Source organism: Panthera tigris, chromosome C2, assembly GCF_018350195.1.
Source record: "Panthera tigris isolate Pti1 chromosome C2, P.tigris_Pti1_mat1.1, whole genome shotgun sequence".
In the NCBI taxonomy this organism is placed as follows: domain Eukaryota; kingdom Metazoa; phylum Chordata; class Mammalia; order Carnivora; family Felidae; genus Panthera; species Panthera tigris.
Window position 1 is genome coordinate 105661198 of NC_056668.1, and position 20339 is coordinate 105681536.

General features: G+C 35.7%; 1 protein-coding gene across 1 annotated transcript in view; it reads right to left on the reverse strand.

The window, feature by feature from the left end:
- Positions 1–20339, reverse strand: part of RSRC1 (arginine and serine rich coiled-coil 1) — a 253796-nt gene that overhangs the window by 126451 nt on the left and 107006 nt on the right. The window contains exon 4 of the mRNA XM_042956775.1: positions 14684–14857. Within this exon, the coding sequence (XP_042812709.1) occupies positions 14684–14857 (174 nt within the window). The remainder of the gene's footprint in view (positions 1–14683; positions 14858–20339) is intronic.

The window sequence follows — 20339 nt, forward strand, 5'->3', positions numbered from 1 at the left end:
CTCTACGTTCATCCATGCTGTAGCATTTATTATCAGTACTTCATTCTTTTTATTTTTTTTTTCAATTTTTTTTTTAACGTTTATTTATTTTTGAGACAGAGAGAGACAGAGCATGAACGGGGGAGGGGCAGAGAGAGAGGGAGACACAGAATCGGAAGCAGGCTCGTCAGCCCAGAGCCCGATGTAGGGCTCAAACTCACGGACCGCGAGGTCGTGACCTGAGCTGAAGTCGGACACTTAACCGACTGAGCCACCCAGGCGCCCCGACTTCATTGTTTTTATATTGCCAGTTAATAAACAATTACAGTTGAGCTTTAAACAACATGGATTTGAACTAATGGGTCCACTTATATAAAGGTATTTTCTTTTAATTCCAGTTCCAGTATGTTACCTGTTAACATAGAGTGTTATACTAGTTTCAGGTATATAATATAGTGATTCAACAATTCCATACATTACTCAGTGCTCATTAAGATAAGTGAACTCTTAATTCCCTTTGAATATCTCACCCATTTCCCCACCCCCACCTGCCAGTAACCACCTGTTTGTTGACTATAGTTAAGAGTTTCTTCTTTGGTTTGTCTATTTTTTCCTTTGTTTTGTTTTGTAAATTCCACATGAATGAAATCATATGGTATTTGTCTTTCTCTGACCTACTTCTCTCACTATTTTATATAAATACCATTATATTTTCCAGCTCTTGCAAAGAATAAAACTCCATTCTTTTTAATGGTTAAATAATATTCCATTGTGTATATATATCACTTCTTTATCTATTCATCTACCGATGGACACTTGGGCTACTTCAATAATTTGGCTATTGTAAATAATGCTACAATTAACACAGGAGTGCATGTATCCTTTTGAGCTAGTGTTTTTATTTTCTTTGGGTAAATACCCAGTAGTGCAATTACTGGATTCCAGGGTTTTTCTATTTTTAATTTTTTGAAGGACCTCTATACTGTCTTCTACAGTGGCTGCACCAGTTTGCATTTCTACCAACAGTCCACAAGAGCTCCCTATCTCCACATCCTGTCAACCTATGTTATTTGTTTTTTATTTTTTTTAAGTTCATTTATTTATTTTTGAGAGACAGAGAGAGCACACATGAACGAGGGAGGGGCAGAGAGAGAGGGAGAGAGACAGAATCCCAAGCAGGCTCCGCACTGTCAGCACAGAACCTGACATAGGGCTCAAAATTATGAACCATGAGATCATGACCTGAACTAGAATCAAAAGTCAGACACCTACGTGCCCCCTGTTTTTTATTTTACGTAACCAACTGAGCCACCCACGTGCCCCCTGTTTATTTTAAACATTCTGACAGATATGAGGTGATATCTCATTGTAGTTTTGATTCATATTTCCCTGATGATCAGTGATGTTGAGCACCTTTTCATGTGTTTGTTGGCGATCTGTATTATCTTCTTTGGAGGAATGTCCGTTCACGTCATCTGCCCATTTTGTAATTGGGATATTTGTTTTTTTAGTGTTGAGCTGTATAAGTTCTTTATATATTTCGGATACTAATTTTTTAATAGATATGTCACTTGCAAATATCTTCTCCATTCAGTAGATCTGTCTTTTTGTCTTGTTGTTTGTTTCCTTTGTTGTGCAGAAGCTTTATTTTGTTGTAATGCCAATAGTTTATTTTTGCTTTCGTTTCCCTTGCCTCAGAAGACACATCAAGAAAGATGTTGTTACACCCAATGTCAGAGAAATTATTGTCTGTGCTCTCTTCTAGGATTTCTATGGTGTCATGTCTCACATTTTGGTCCTTAATCCATTCTGAGTTTATTATTGTGTATGGACCAAGAAAGTGGTCCCATTAAATTCTTTTGCATATAGCTGTCCAGTTTTCCCAACACCATCTGTTAAAAAGACCTTTTTCCATTGCATACTCTTGCTTCCACTGTCAAAGATTAATAGACCATATAATTGTGGGTTTGTTTATATGCTTTCTACCCTGTTCCATTGATTTATGTGTCTACTTTTGTGTGAATATCATACTTTTCTGATGACTACAACTTTGTAGTATAGCCTGAAATCTGGGATTGGGATACCTCCAATTTTGTTTCTCATTTTCAAGATTGCTTTGGCTATTAAGGATCTTCTCTGGTTCCATACAAATTTTAGAACTGTTTCTTCTAGTTCTGTGAAAAATGCTGCTGGTATTTTGCGAGGGATTGCATTAAGTCTGTAGATTGCTTTGGGTAGTATGGATGTTTTAACAAAATGTGTTCTTATAATCCAGGAGCATGGAATACCTTTCCATTTCTTTGTGTCATCTTCAATTTCCTTTTTTTTTTTTAATTATTGTTTTAAATGTTTATTTATTTTTGAGAGAGACAGAGACAGTGCAAGCTGGGGAGGGGCAGAGAGAGAGGGAGACACAGAATCTGAAGCAGGCTCCAGGCTCCAAGCTGTCAGCACTGAGCCCAATGAGGGACTTGAACTCATGAACTGTGAGATCATGAACTGAGCTGAAGTTGGCCGCTTAACCGACTGAGACACCCAGGAGCCCTTCAATTTCTTTCTTCAGCTTTTATAGTTTCCAAACCACAGGTCTCACCTCCCTGGCTGAGTTTATTCCTAGGAATTTTATTATTTTTGATGCAATTATAAATGGGATTGTTTTCTTAATTTCTCTTTCTGCTATGTCCTTATTAGTGTATAGAAATGTAATGGATTTCTGTATATTGATTTTGTGTCTATACCTTGATTGTGATGAAAGTTAGATGACTGTATAACTGTCATATGACTGTCAAAACTCACAGACCTACATATCTAAGTGAATTTTACTGCATGTAAATTATATCTCAATAAATCTGACATAAAGAAAAACCTAATATAGAAAAAAGACATATTTGAAAATTTCTAAAAACAGTTATCAATGGTAAATATTTAAGTCAGATATTGCTTCAACTTCTGAAGCACACATCTTGTGATATAACTTCAGTGTAACTTCTTGGACTTAGGTTAAGCCATGATAATTTTTCAAATTAACTCTGCAGATGCAAATTTACTGGACCTAACACTACTGATTGATGGATGACATTTAAAGATCTTCATTTAAAGAATAAATAATCAAATAATTACTTATCAATTTGAGTGATTATGTATGTGTGTTTACACAAAAGCACTACTCTTATTTGTCTAGACAGTTTTGAAAGATGAAAACATTGTTCTTCTACTCGTATCTTTCATTCTTTTGGTTGAATGGATTTAACTTCTAAGTAGTCACAATATAAGTTGTAACTTGGCCTTATTCCAAATACACATTACTTCTCAAAATTCAACATCTAACAGTTTCTTTTTCTAATGTAGAATGACCTCCTTTATCTTTCTCAAGAAAAAGCTAAGACTCCAACATTACAACCAAACTGACTTCATGATCTACTTCCAGGTGGCCTGCCACAGGCTGGGATATCCACAGGGGCTAAAGGCTGCAATTTCAAAATCTCCTACAACAATTCAGAAAGAATTAAAACAGCAGCCTTCATTGTTATATTTCCCTAACTGCACTTGCTGTGTTAGTGATCATCACATATGTAACAGCATTTAAAAAGTGCTTTGTGTTTATACCCACAAGGTCCAATCTCTGAGATTCATTCCAATCTTTCTGTAGTTATATGCAATCTCAAAAACCAAGGGCAATATCCTTAGCACTAAATGAAAACATTAACCCCAATGACACCATCTGGAGTTTTTATTTTGGTATATACCTTCAATGTCTTGAAATCTAAGCCATGTTAACAACACTTACGTGAATGGAATGTATTACAACTTACTCTGCTTTAGTGGAAAAGGGCACCCCATAACTACATCATCCAAAAAGACATATGTTATTCCTATCATCTAACTATACATACTCCACTTACTAGGATATTAAAAACAGTTAAGCCAGCCTTTTAAAAATTGTCCTAAAATATCACATTAGGATATAAAAATAAATCATCATGCACATATCTATTTCCCAATCTTTGCTGTTTAACCAAAGAAAGTTAAACTTCTGCTGACCAATACTTATCTAATATGTCAAGCATATATTATGACTTCTACCAATCTGTTCTATTTTGGAGATGCCACTCCAATGCTCACTAGACTGGGAAGAAAAGGCTTTCTTCTAGAGAACTGAATAAACTAGATTTAAAAAATATACATATTGAACAGATTGCTTCTATTTGGATTACTATCATTCATATCTGGGATATTCAAGGTGCTTTACAATGAGGTATAAATTAGAACTACAATGAGTACTTACAATCAACAGCACAGCTTTTAGGAGAACTGCTTGTTTTTAGGAAGAAAAGACTTGGATAAAACTCCAAGTTTATTCCCTCTGCATTTCTCTAACAATAGTGCAGATTTTTTAGCTTACAAAGCCATACATAGCCAAACTGAAGGCAAATACCAAAGCCTTCAGTAAAAGATCTCTATGGAATTATATACTTAAGTCTAGTCATTTGCCCTATAACCATGTACCAAATCAACAGGGTAGATGATACCAACTAAGATCCTGAAATAAATTAGATGAGTCATGAAGAGTCATCAATGAGAAATGGAATTTTAATCAGTATTCAAAATATAAATTCTAGAAGTGACATTCAGTTTTTTAAGCAACTGATGCTAAATGTTATTAACCATAATATGACTGATAACATTTAAAGTACAGAAAAAGATAATGGAAGTTATGTACACTTGGTAAAAAATGTTGTCTGAAGACTTTAATGGAGGTGATGTATATATGTATGGGCACACACGCACAATTAAACCAGGCATGGAGTATTTTCTTATTTTTATGATATCAAAAATTAAATTTTATCATTTTTATGTTTAAAAGCTAGATTTACTACCTAGAAACAACATCTAAAACCATCTCTACAAATATTTCCATACTTACTATGATCCAAGTAAATACAGTGTTGAATAAGATAGACAAAGATACATACAATCTGGCAATTTACAAAACTTTTAATTACAAAATTAAAAGCTCTTTATTCAGATTAGGTATAGACTATGAGTGCTAACTGCAGGGCTATTCTGCCCCTCATGAGAAGCAGAGAATACTTCATGAAGGAACTGACATCTGAAGTGAGCCCAAAAAAATTGAATGGAACTGGCAAAAGACATGGAGGGAAAAAAAGAGGAAAAAAGAGAAAGGCTGAGAAAATAGCCTTTCAAAAGACATATAAGTAAGAAAAAAGTGGTAACTGAGAAACCAGTAATCATAAGTACCAATAAGTAAGTTTGTGTGGTTAATAAAACATACCATTTATTGAGATCCTACTCTATAGTACCAGCCTTCTTAACACCCACTGCTTCTAATATTTACAGCTTTTCATGATCATAATCCTCATTTTACGGAAGAATAAATTTAAGGCTTAAAGGGAATAACTTGCCTCGTCAGGGAAAAAACTTTAAATGACTTGAGATGGTTAAAAATTACTTGGTATCTTGTCCAGGGTGCCTTTCTGAGTTATCTCCGCTTTTCTGCTTGTCTATTTTTATTTATTTTATTTATTTTTATTGTTTTTAATGTTTATTTATTTTTGAGACACAGAGAGAGACAGAACATGAGTGGGGAAGGAGCAGAGAGAAGGAGACACAGAATCTGAGGCAGGCTCCAGGCTCCAAGCTGTCAGCACAGGGCCCAACGCAGGACTCAAACTCATGAACCGTGAGATCATGACCTGAGCTGAAGTTGGCCACCCAGAGCCACCCAGGCGCCCCTTCTTTGTCTATTTTTAAATTTCAGAAATTACAGGTAATTGATAGCAATGCAAATGATTATTTTCCAGAGATATGCAAATAAATTTTGTCCAGTGGAGTCATGACTGATTTCCATCCTGCATGTGAAGATTTTGAAGATTTTTTTTTTAGGTTTATTTATTTTGAGAGAGAGAGAGATAGAGAGAGAGAGAGAGAGAGAGAGAGAGCGAGCATGTGTGCACATGAGAGGGTGAAGGGCAGAGAGAGAGAATCCCAAGCAGGCTCTGCACCATCAGCACGGCACTGTCACCACAGGGCTCTATGTAGGGCTCGACCTAGGGCTCAAACTCATGAATGATGAGATCGTGATCTGAGCTGAAATCAAGAGCTGGATGCTCAACCGACTGATCAACACAGGCACCCCCACCCAGCATATGGAAAAAGCCAGTTTTGACTCTATGAAACAATTTTGTGTCCCATATTCCTGGTGGCATAAATATGTGTCTGCTCTCTGGATTCTCCTTGAAACTAATGTAACGTTTTTATGGTTCCCTCATTAATTAATGAGTTGCAGAATACCTCCGGCATATGTTTACAAATATTTTTATAAGTCATGATTTTACCTTTTTAAAAAATTATTCTTTAATACCTCCAAAGCACAGAGTCAGAATTTGAAGTTGGCATGGATTCTGTATGGTTCCAAAGGCAAAGTTCCAACTCACTACTTTCCTCCTTTTATTCTTGAATATTTATGCTAACACAAATTTTTCTAATACCTCTTATAAGGGTCTCACCAAATTTTTTATAGCTTGTGTGCTGAAACATACTAAAAAGTCCAGCATGAGGCTACTTTCAGTCTCTCACTTCTTCGCATAACTGTGATTCCGGAGTCTCCCGTGGAATGAAAAAGGAAAATAAAAATAAAAATACCTTCTCTCATTCCAAGGCTTTTCACAGCTAGGCAATCACAAAAAGAAAGAATGAACCTACAATTCATGCCATTTAATGCTCTATCAGGCATAATTCAAGTCGAATCCCATTGGGCAAACTCTGGGATAATTAAAATGTACTGATATAATGAATAAGAGAAAGGTGGTGACTTGGGGGAGAACTTCTAAAACCCTTGCCTCCTGCTTTTGCTGATTATTCTTTTTGTTATGTTAGATTCCCTTTCTTGACCTCGTCTTTTTGAAAAAATTACAGATTGTTTCTGTTGAACAAAACTAATACCTAGTGGCAAACCTACACAATAGAAATTGGGTGGTAAGTTTTATTGCTGTAAAAAACACCCAACAACATAAAGGGACACTGTTAAGGTATTCATTCAGTTCACAAGGAAATTGTAAAAAATTTAATTTAAAAGGGAAGAAAAATCCAGTGCACACATTTATATAAAAATGTACTTGTTTACTTGCTTAACAAAATTGACAGTACGAAGCTTCCTTTGCATGTTACAATGACATGTGTTAAAGGTATACGCTTCTTTCGAACCAAACATTTACCCTTCGCCACTGGTGAAAGGCAACAAGATCTCTTTACAAAGTCTCGTCTTTTTCAATAAATTTTGCATGAAAACATGTTATACTGGCACAAAGTTGCCTGCTGTCACATTCGAAGTGTGATAAATGTTTAATGAAAACAACACCACACAGCTTGGTGTCAGACAACAGCTATCACACAGCCCTGCTTTGATCCAAACAGACACTTAAAAGGAGTTCTAAGCACGCTCTGCACCACAGAACTCTATAACCTATATGCAAATAGGGGTAAATTAGCATAAATGACTTCCTGCTGCATAAAGAAATAAGAGGTAAGGAAAAATATGACAGCCTCTAAGAGTACGTAACTGCTGTCAAAACTCAGAGTCCAGCATTCCCAAATCACTTCCAACATCTTCTGCCAAGCACTAGGTAGGAAAAATCTCATTAACAGAAACTTAGTACATGAAACTCTACAACTGAAGACTCTGGAACATTGCCAGGTCAAAGCCATAACCAACGTATATCTATAAAGTGTGATTACTATGTAATACTAGATTTCTTAGATACACTGTTTGCAATACTTCTAGCTTTTTAAATATTGTTATCCCCATTTTACAGAAGAATAAATTAAGGCTCAAAATACCTTGTTCTAGAAGGATAAAAATATAAATGATTTAAAATGAGTAAAAATTATTATTTCTGCAAGCTAATTTAACTTTCCCAGAATCTAAATACCTTACCATTCTTTTAAATGTATGGGTGGGGGTGTGTGTGTGTGTGTGTGTGTGTGTGTGTGTGTGTGTGTGTGTAATTCAGAATACATGTTCAAAGACAGTAATTTCTATGAACAAAAAGTATATGTTGCTTCTGTTGGTATGCTTTCTGTACTTCTGGTCTATAAAGACATACCAGAAATAGTTTCAATACAAGCAATGTAAATTGCACAGTAAACTTTTTAATGAAAGATTTTATAAATAGGTAACATACAAGCTATATTTGAAGCCTGATTTCACTGCTGTCCCAGTGGCTTCTAATCTATTTTCAGAGAGATTTAAAGACAATTGATTTAGTGGGAGTCACTCTTCAATATAAGAAATTCTATTTAAACATATTCCCCTTCTATTACCCACCAAAAAGAACGTTTCAGTTGTTCAGGTATGGCTTTGTATGCTTGGATCAGGAAATACTTACCTCTCTTTAAAAGCACAAAGCTTCAGAAAGTTATATAAAGAAAGAAAAGAAAAAAAGTATAAACTCAAATGTTGGAGCAAAATATTCCAGAAGTTTTGATGGGCACATTTCTGAGACCATCCATTCATCCATCCACAGAAAAGGCAATAAGAGGATAACTGAAAACCTTTCATGGTATCACATCGTAAAGGAGAATACATTCAGGAATACCTAATCAGGTTACTGATGAATCCTAGATTACTCAAATTAAGAAAGCACTTTACCAGGCAATAAATCCTGATGAAAAATAGACTTAAATCCCATCCATCCAAATCCTACTCTTAAGGATAGCATTAGGATTTAAAATATATAGGAGAATGTCACTGGTGGTAGTGACATATTTATTCACAACAAATTTTTCACAGAAGTCTATAAAAGCCAACTATACTTTATGGAGTTTGATCAAAATGTTGCTAAAGGACGCACAATATGAATCCACAGAAGACTCAGATGGGGTGTACGATGTTCACAATCATCAGATCAAGCTGTAATTATGATATGCCATACTAAGTTTCGTATTTCTGATTTTTGACTCGCAGTAATAGTGTGCTTAACAAAATAATGTTAAGTGTCCAATTTCAACTCAATAACTATTATCAATAAAATTTGTTTTCATATTGCAAAGACATGTCTCCATAAAGTAAATACAAACATCTAATGATATGATAAATATTTTAAGTTTTAAAAATTTGGGACAAAAGCTAATAATAATAAGAAAAAGCTATGTCAATGTTTAAAGATAAAATATTCTTAAAAACTGAATTTTATAAATGTAAAACATTAAAAATTAACATCATTAAACCTTTTCGAAAAAATCTAAGACAAGGCTCAGTTGGTGTCTTTCTTAAATTAGTCTTTCACATATTATAAGGAAAAACACCTTTTAGTCCCTTCTAATATAATTATTAGAATAATAATAATTAGTCTTATTATTTTAGAAATAATAAGGAGGGTCCCTGATACCCTCCCAGCTTTTATTCAGCCTTCCTTATTCAGTAGATTAATAAAATGAATAGATCCATTTACAACAGTATAAGATATAGTCATTCAAATGTCCTAGGAATTCCAAGAACTATACTTAATTCACTGCTATATTTACAAAATTTTTTTTAGAATTATCTAATTCAGTATCTTTTTCTTCGAAAGTTTAATAAAAGACCTCTTCCTTATTATTAGGCTCATTAATTCCTTCTTGAGCATTCCTTTCTCTCCTACTTTTATTTTTCCCAATTTAAAAAATTATAAAATCATAAAATCCTTTACCATTATTGTTCTTACTCTTCTTACTTTGTACTCTATAAGCATATGCTCTATGTTGTATCGATTTTCATATAAAACTGATATTTTCTTTTTTTTTTTTTAATTTTTTTTTTCAACTTTTTTTTTTATTTATTTTTGGGACAGAGAGAGACAGAGCATGAACGGGGGAGGGGCAGAGAGAGAGGGAGACACAGAATCGGAAACAGGCTCCAGGCTCCGAGCCATCAGCCCAGAGCCTGACGCGGGGCTCGAACTCACGGACCGCGAGATCGTGACCTGGCTGAAGTCGGACGCTTAACCGACTGCGCCACCCAGGCGCCCCCTAAAACTGATATTTTCAAACTGGATTGATAAAAACAAAGATTGTTATGCATAAAGAAGCAGAAGTATGCAAGTTGTTATTTTCTCTTATGTGAAGAAGCAGCTAGGTTATTTAGTATACTGTAAATAGGTGTCACTGGTTGCACAACCACAACGAACTAATATAGAAGTCCTAATTATATGGTTTGTGAATTTTTTTCCTTTCTCTCCACCTAGGTTGTTTGTGTGTATGTGTGTGTGTGTGTGCGCGCGCATGAGCGTGTGTGAAATCATTTGGCAAGAGACAGGTAACAAAATAATCACAGAAATAAATTTAATTAAGGGCTAGAAATTTTGCGTGTTTATTAAATATAATTAAATGTAATTCAAATAAACAGACGAAATGTTCTATTGTGGGAAAATAAGTAAGAGAGAGGGAGGGAGAAAAGAAGGAATCGATCTTTTACTAATGACAGATTTCTGACCTGATCAGAGAAAAATAAGGCACAGAAAATTCTTTCAGTTCTCTTTAGGTATTTTCTAGGGCAGTTTAAGCTATAGCATTAATTACTTAATCTCATTATATTCTCATCATCAGTGATTATGGATTACCAAGAAGTGAAGACAATGTACTCTGAAGAGGCAAGTTGCTGTTGTCAGTAAACTTGAATTAGAAGCCTAACTCTGTCATTTACTAGTTCTGTGATCACAAGTTTTCATCTATATGAAGGATAATAAAAGTACCTATTTCATGAGGTTATTACTGAAAACTAAGTAAGATAACTAACGCATGTCAATTGCTTAGCAAAATTCCTGATACTTAGAAAATATATTTAAAATGATAGAGACTCAAGGGAGCCTGGGTGCCTCAGTCGGTTAAGCAACTGACTTTGGCTCAGGTCGTGATCTCATGGTTTGTGGGTTCGAGCCCCCACTGGGCTGACAGCTCAGAGCCCGAACCCTGCTTCAGATTCTGTGTCTCTGTCTCTCTCTACCCTTCCCCCACTCATGTTCTCTCTCTCTCTCAAAAGAAATAAATAAACGTTAAAAAAAATTGTTTTAATGTTAGACACTTATTATGTCCACTGTGGATAAAACCTTTTGTTCATACCTCAGATAGACCTGATCGTATCATTACCCTACTTGCAACTTCATTGGCTTCTCATTGCCTTTAGAATTAACTTCAGACTTGGGGCGCCTGGGTGGTTCAGTCAGTTGAGTGTCTGACTTTGGCTTGGGTCATGGTCTCGCAGTTCATGAGTTTGAGCCCCACATCAGGCTCATTACTGTCAGCACAGAGCTCGCTTTGGATCCTCTGTCCCCCTCTTTCTGTCCCTCCCCCACTTGTGCTTTCTCTCTCTCTCTCTCAAAAATAAATAGACATTAAAAAAATTTAAAAAATAATTAACTCCAAACTTAACATAACTTATAAGGTACTCCAATAATCATCTCTCACCATTATTCCTCTTCAACTCTAAACCAAGCCTCATTAGACTTTAGTTCCTCAAACATGCCATACCCCCCCTGCTTGCCTGTCTTTCACAGGAAGTTCATTTTGCACATACATTCTTTCTCTTCTCTGAGATGAGTGTATACATCTCCGGTGTATAAACACCACTTCTTCTGAGAGATCTTCCCTCATATGCTAACTAGTCTGGATCAACCAGCTTATTGTTCATGGAAATATCTTGCAACCACAATGTTGCAATGTTCATCCTCAAGACTGAGGATGAAAGCCAAGATGCTGAGACTGGCCTTTTGGAAGGGTAAAACGGCCCAGATCTGCTTACCTCTAAACTCTTTGTTATATTAGCAAGGTATGTGCTCATGGTTTAAGCTAGATGCTGACAAACTACAACCTGTGGGCCAAATCTAGCCAGTTGCCCATTTTTGTAAGCAAACTTTTATTGCAATACAGCCATATCATTCATTTAACATTATCTATGGGCTGCCTTCGTGTTAAAAGGACACGCTTCAGTAGTTGCAAAAGAGACATATGGCCTAAGAAGCCTAAGTTATTTGCCATCTAGCCCTTTACAAAAAATATGCTGTCCTTGGTTTAAGCTACTGTTGGTTAGGTTTTGTTACTATGACCAAAAGCATCCTAACTCATACAATGTTTCCATAACTTCCTAGTGAAACATCCATCTGATTTCACTGTAATTACTTATACATCTTCCCTTCTATCTATGCTTATTCTGCCATCTGCATGAACTCTCCAAGTAGGACTGGCCTACTATTATGTTCCTATTACCAACATACTACTTGACAAATAGAAGGCATGTAAATATTGTTGCCTGAACAAGCAAACAAATTAATGAGTGTATATATCAAAAGCCAATCAATATTTATTAACAAGTAACATGTACATTAGGTACTCTAAAAGATAAAAAAGAGATAAGATACATTCACTGCCCTGAATGGCTTAAAAAATCAGGTTTAGGAAATAAACATGTAAAAAAAAGAAAGATAAATTATTTCTGAAGCGAAGCAGGTATATCTGTACATATATAAACACTACCATATTAAATGTGTACACTGACCTAAAAAAATTCTGATTTTAGATTATACCAAAAGGTAAGAATTTGGTGTCCTCAACACTGACCAGGAGAGAAAATATCCCGATGTAACACCACTCTATATTATGGTCCACTAAAACCATGGAAATTACTGAATCAAGCTACGCACAGCTTTTTAACATCAGTTCCCAGAGCCCTTCAACTGACACCTATTGTGGTTTTTTTTTTTTTAAACATTTAACATTTAACATTTATTTATTTATGTTTGCGCTTGCGCTCTGAGAGAGCGCAAGGGGGAAGGGCAGAGAGAGAATCCAGTGCAGAGCTTGATGCGGGACTCAAACTCATGAACCGCGAGATCATGACCTGAGCTGCAGTTGGATGCTTAACTGACTGAGCCACCCAGGCACCCTGACACCTCTTGATTTGACCTTGCTCATTACCTTTGTTGAGATTTAAAAAATAATGATGAATACAACATTATTACCTTGTAGATCTATCATCCAGAATTCAGTCCTTTGAACATAATGAACACTGAGTCTAACCTGTAAAGCTGGCTGACCCAGACCTTCAAGATTGATGTTAACCATATGAGAATCTTTCCTGAAACCACCCAACCTCCCTTTTTTATCCATGAACTCAATTTTCTTACCTTTAACATCCCCAAAATAATGCTTTATGTAATTTCAATTTTGTACAAATTATTCTGGTGAGGTGGAAAGCAAAAATTTAATGAGTAGTAAAAATCATATTCAGTCTTCTCATAGCCATGTACTATCTAAAGTGTAAACCAAAGGAAAACAAAAAAAGAACAAGGAGCAAAGCAGTTCCTTGATTGACATAATTTATTCATCCTCAGTCAGTATCTTCCAGTCTTAGAAACCTATTCTGTGTCCTCCACATCTATCTTCCTCCTGACTTTCTCCTTTTACCAACAGATTTCTCCCACATCCTCTCTGATCTTAATTCCAATCTACCACTTGAGCTAACATAGCCTCCCTAGCCTTATGGCCAGGTATCCAACCCTATCTCCTCTCCTATAATATTCAACAACCCTTAAAACTAGAAAAAGACAGAAGTTAGAATTTTGCAGGAGCACAACTGGTCTATGTGCATTCATGGTTGTGAGGTGATCAGGAAAAAGAAAGTCACATAATAATGTTATCCTCTTCCAAAATCCACCACAAATTTATCATTTCAAGGAATCTGGCAGGTTTAAATAATATCACTAAATCTGAAAATAAGAAATTAACAGACAACTGTGAAAAAGGATGAGATGAGTTCCACATTCTTTAATAAATTTAATTCCTCACAGAATCAAGATCTCAAGGAACTACATTCAAGACCCTGATAAGTTCTTTAACACTGAAAACTGATCCATAAAGAAAAACATTTTTGTACTCAAGTATCACAGTGAATATACATGGGGCGTAGAAAGACTCACAAAGGGGGATAAATTCCAAGATGTTCTACTTCATAAAATAAAAGACCCCAATGTCAGTTTTGAATAAAACAAATAAGAAGCTATAATTTATACTATCAACCAAGATTTTCTTTCATTTTAACATCTAATACATAGTTATGAATGGATTCCAACCTCCAAATGTACAAAGCTAGAATAACTGGTTAATACCAACTCTGGAAAAAATAAATTCTGGGCCTCACACACATACACTCATTCTAATAAACACACACCTTAACAGTGACCAAGTCCCATTCTACATTGAAAGAGGCCTAACCAATAGTAACATGGTTACTAACATGGTTCTTTCCCTTTGTTTTACCTTTACCCTTTTCTCCTAACAGCTTTACAATAAATTAATAGACATTTTTAATCATAAGCTAGTCTTTAAATTTTAAATTCATATTCATGATAAGGAAACTGAATATAGAACTCTCCTAAAGAATTATGTAAATTTTCCTTTATTGACATACTAAGCTTTGATAGTGCCATTTATTTTGTGCTTCTAAATCTTGTTATGTAAGTATTAAATGAAAAAAGGAATACAAAGGAAGAACAGTAAAAATCTGAGATAACCATTTTGATTTTATCCTTTCTTCTTTATCTACAGTATTCTTCTATTTTATCCTTCTAAGAAAAACCTCAGAGAATGAAAATTCAGTTTGAATATTGCCATGGAATCACTGACTCATCACTGCTTAAGATTTACTTCAACTTACCCACGTTTGATGTTGTGTAATTCCTTGTCCTTGCATTTATCCTTCTCTTTTTCTCTTTTCTCCTTATCTCTGCCTTTACGTCTTTCTCTATCCCGAGACCGACTACGGGTTCTTCGGTGACTGGACCTTTCACTGCTTCGACTATGAGAACGTGGACGAGGTCTTGACCTAGACCTATAATAAGTAGAGTTTATTACATTCATTTAGATTATATTTTGTATTATACATACAAATACTCTTTAAAACTATCTGAAAGAAAAGGATTTAGTTTTAGCTATGGATTTAGTAACTAACTATGTGAAGTAAGCATCTGTATAGGATTCTTTATGAATAAGTACACTCAATTAAAATGACATGAGGGAGGGGTGTCTGGGTGGTTTGGTTGGTTAAGCAGGTTAAAGCATCTGATTCTTGATTTTGGCTCAGGACACAATTTCATAGCTCGTGGGATGGAGTCCCATGCTGATAGCACTGAGCCTGCTTAGGATTCTCTCTCACTGCTGTTGTTTAACATAGTGTTCGAAGTGCTAGCATCAGCAATCGACAACAAAAGGAAATCAAAGGTATCAAAATTGGCAAAAACGAAGTTAAGCTTTGACTTTTTGCAGATGAGGTGATATTATACATAAAAAACCCGAAAGACTCCACCGAAAGTCTGCTAGAACTGATACATGAATTCAGCAAAGTCGCAGGATACAAAATCAACGTACAGAAATCAGTTGCATTCTTATACACTGACAATGAAGCAACAGAAAGACAAATAAAGAAACTGATCCCATTCACAACTGCACCAAGAATCATAAAATACCTAGGAATAAACCTAACCAAAGATGTAAAAGAGCTGTATGCTGAAAACTATAGAAAGCTTATGAAGGAAACTGAAGAAGATATAAAGAAATGGAAAAACATTCTGTGCTCATGGATTGGAAGAATAAATATTATTAAAATATCAGTACTACCAAAGCAATCTACACATTCAGTGCAATCCCAATCAAAATTGCACCAGCATTCTTCTCGAAGCTAGCACAAGCAATCCTAAAATTTGTATGGAACCACAAAAGACCCCGAATAGCCAAAGTAATATTGAAGAAGACCAAAGCGGGAGGCATCACAATCCCAGACTTTAGCCTCTACTGCAAAGCTGTAATCATCAAGACAGCATGGTATTGGCACAAAAACAGACACATAGACCAATGGAATAGAGACTCCAGAATTGGACCCATAAAAGTATGGCCAACTAATCTTTGACAAAGCAGGAAAGAATATCCAATGGAAAAAAGAGTCTCTTTAACAAATGGTGCTGGGAGAACTGGACAGCAACATGCAGAAGAATGAAACTAGGGGCGCCTGGGTGGCTCAGTCGGTTAAGTGTCTGACTTCGGCTCAGGTCATGATCTCACGGTCCGTGAGTTCGAGCCCCACGTCGGGCTCTATGCTGATATCTCAGAGCCTGGAGTCTGTTTCAGATTCTGTGTCTCCCTCTCTCTCTGACCCTCCCCCGCTCATGCTCTGTCTCTCTCTGTCTCAAAAATAAATAAACATTAAAAAAAAAAAAGAATGAAACTAGACCACTTTCTTACATCATTCACAAAAATAAACTCAAAATGGATAAAGGATCTGAATGTGAGACAGGAAACCATCAAAACCCTAGAGGAGAAATGCAGGAAAAAACCTCTCTGACCTCAGCCGCAGCAAATTCTTACTTGACACATCCCCAAAGGCAAGGGAATTAAAAGCAAAAATGAACTATTGGGACCTCGTGAAGATAAAAAGCTTCTGCACTGCAAAGGAAACAATCAACAAAACTAAAAGGCAAACGACAGAATGGGAAAAGATATTTGCAAATGACATATCGGACAAAGGGCTAGTATCCAAAATCTATAAAGAACTCACCAAACTCTACACCCAAAAAACACATAATCCAGTGAAGAAATGGGTGGAAGACATGAATAGACACTTCTCTAAAGAAGACATCCAGATGACCAACAGGCACATGAAAAGATGCTCAATGTCACTCCTCACCAGGGAAATACAAATCAAAACCTCACACCAGTCAGAGTGGCTAAAATGAACAAATCAGGAGACTATAGATAGATGCTGGCGAGGATGTGGAGAAACGGGAACCCTCTTGCACTGTTGGTGGGAATGCAAACTGGTGCAGCCGCTCTGGAAAACAGTGTGGAGGTTCCTCAAAAAAATTAAAAGTAGACCTACCCTGTAAAGTAGACCCAGCAGTAGCACTGCTAGGAATTTACCCAAGGGATACAGGAGTGCTGATGCATAGGGGCATTGGACCCCAATGTTTATAGCAGCACTTTCAACAATAGCCAAATTATGGAAAGAGCCTAAATGTCCATCAACTGACAAATGGATAAAGAAATTGTGGTTTATATATACAATGGAATACTGCTTGGCAATGAGAAAGCATGAAATATGGCCTTTTGTAGCAACGTGGATGAAACTGGAGAGTGTTATGCTAAGTGAAATAAGTCATACAGAGAAAGACAGATACCATATGTTTTCACTCTTATGTGGATCCTGAGAAACTTAACAGAAGACCACGGGGGAGGGGAAGGGGGAAGAAAAAAAAGGTTAGAGAGGGAGGGAGCCAAAACATAAGAGACTCTTAAAAACTGAGAACTAAGGGTTGATGGGGGGTGCCCACGTAGGGCAGCTAAAACTCCAACAGAAAACTTTAGGATTTCCAGCCAGAAAAACCAATAGAAAGACTCAGGGCAACCATCGCAAAAGGAAAATGAAAGGGGAATCCTGAAAGACTGAGAGGAGGGAGCCACAAATTCTAGATGTATATACTCTACTCAAATCTTGGGCTAAACCCTACATTTTGAAAATGAGGGAACAACTCCAAATAGCTAAGGGTAAAAGAACTAAAAATTTCAAATGCCCCCAGAGAGACAGGACTTTTGCAATTTTAATTCAACTAAATTTCGTGCTAAAACAAACAAGTAAACAAAAAATCAATATTTTTTGAAGAATATAGCAGAATCCAGACTTTTCAAAATATGACATTCACCATGTCCAGGATAAAATTATTAGATAATATAACAAAGCATGAAAAATGTGATCCAATCTGAAGAGAAAAGATAGTCAATAGAGATTAACCCTGAGATGAGCCAAATGTTAGCAACAGCACAAGGATTTTAAAAAAGCATAACTATGCTTGCAATAAATACAGAAATCTCAGCAGGAAAACTAGAAAATGAAAAAAATAGTAATTCTATAACTAAAATTCTATAACTAAAAAATATAATATCTGAAATTTAAATTATGCTGAATAAGATTAAAGTCTACTAATTAGTAATAACAGAGGAAAGAATCTGTATACTTGGAAATAAATCAATCAAAACTACCCAAACTAAAGAACTAAGAGGGAAGAAAAAAAAAAAAAAAAAAAAGACCGTCAATAAGAAAAACAGATCCTCCAGGATCTCCATGACAATATCCAAATGTCTAACACAGTTAAATACAGAAGGAGAGAAAATAATAAAATAAAGAACAATTTATTTTTGTGGTGGCTATAATATCCCCAAGTTTAGTGAAAAACAAGTTATCAGATCCTAGAAGTTTAGTGAACCCCAAGATAAACATAGATATCATGACTATTGATGAAACCAATGAAAACCAAAAGTAAAGAGAAATCTTGAAAGTATTCAGAAAAAAAACTGACACATTACATACAGGAAGGAGAGCAATGATAGTCGTTACTGCTGGCTTCTCATCAGATACAGTGGAGACCAGAAGACAGTAGAACAAAGTTCTTAGTTAACATAGTGAAAGAAAACAACATTCAAACCAGAATTTCATATTTAGCAACAACATGCCTCAAAAACTAAAAGTAAAATACAGACATTTTTGAGGTAACGGGAAGAATAAACCGTAATCATCAACAGTAGATCTGTACTACAGTAAGTTCTAAAATAAGTTCTTTGGGATGAAAAGAGTGATGACAGATGAAAACCTGGGATCTTTAGGAAGGAATGAAGACCATTGGAAATGGTAAATATATGGGAAATATAAAAAACCACTTCCTTTATTTAAAATACATATATGTGCTTAAAATAAAAATATACAATGTTTCACTGTAGAGTTTATAATGAAAGTAGATAGAATATATATCATCTCTATAAAAAAAACTATGCAGCAGGTAAATGGAGACCTGAGGTTTCTACATTTTGCATGAATGGTGAAATACTAACTCTAAGTACACTGAAATGGTAAGGGCATCTATATAATCCTTAGAACAATTACTTAAAGAAATAAAAGAAGAAATGTAAATATGTACAGCTAAAAAGCCAAAATATGAGCTAAATAAGAATTCATATTTTTAAAATGCTTATTTACTTATTTTGAGAGCAGAGAAAGGGCAGAGAGAGCCAGAAAGAAAGAATCTCAAGCAGGCTCCACAATCAGCATGGACCCAACACGGGACTCAATCTCATGACCCTGGGATCACAACCAGGAGATCACAACCTGAGTGCCGATATGGAGTCCAACACTTAACTGACCAACCCCCCAGGTGTCCCTAGACAAGAATTCTTAAAAATATTCATTAATCTAAAAGGAGGCTGGAAAAGAAGTACAAAGAAACAAAAATCAGAAGGGCAAACATAAAATAAATATATATTAGATGAATATAAAATACATAAAATACATAAAAACATACATATAAAATACATAAAATAGAGATATATCAGATAGTAGACTTAATATATCAAATATATCAATATCAAATATATATACCAAATATATCAATAAATACCTTAAATACTAATAAATACTTTAAATAAAAAGAGATTGTCCAAATGAATCATAAAGCATCACACAACTACATGCTGTCTACAAGATGTTTACTTTAAATATACAGATACAGGTTCAAAGTAAATGGCTAAAAACAGATATAGAGTAAAACCTTGGATTGCAAATGTTGTTCTGTGAGTGTTCCACAAGATAAGCAAACATTTCTAATAAATTTTAACTTGATAAACAAGCAATGTCTTGCAATACAAGTAGTACGTGACACCCAAAGTCACGTGATCACAACTGAGCCAATGGTGGTTCTCTCTCTCTCTCTCTCTCTCTCTCTCTCTCTCTCTCTCTGCAGGGTTGTGTGTGATCGTCTCCCATGCTCAGATGCTTGGTCTCAGGCCACAGTGTTTGGCAGAAATCAGCGATCTTTCAGAACATTGGAACGTGCCCACAACTGGCACTAGGGTATTTTTTGTCACTTCAAAGCACCTATGGACAGTCCTTTGCTTTTCTGTACAAGAGTAAGCTTAGGAAGGCTTTACTACATTCTAGGTCAGGCTGCCTGCAGATACAGACCCTTTCCTCTGCTGCCTTATTGCCAGTTACATTAAATACAGTATGTGACAAGAGTTTACTGTACTGTAGTCAACATCTGTGCCAGCGTATACAATGGCCCCCATGCAGAAAGGGTAAAAAGAAAGGTTGAATGCATTGAAGGAGAAGATGATTATAGTGGAAGTAAGGAAGAAACACATCAAGAAGTACAAAAGAGGTACGCGAGTGGCCGAAATTGCAAGATTTTATAAGAAGTGCACGTCTGCATCTTGTCTGCAGAGGAGGAGGAGAAGGTGGAGGAATCCCTCACTTCAAACGAGATTAAAGTGATGTG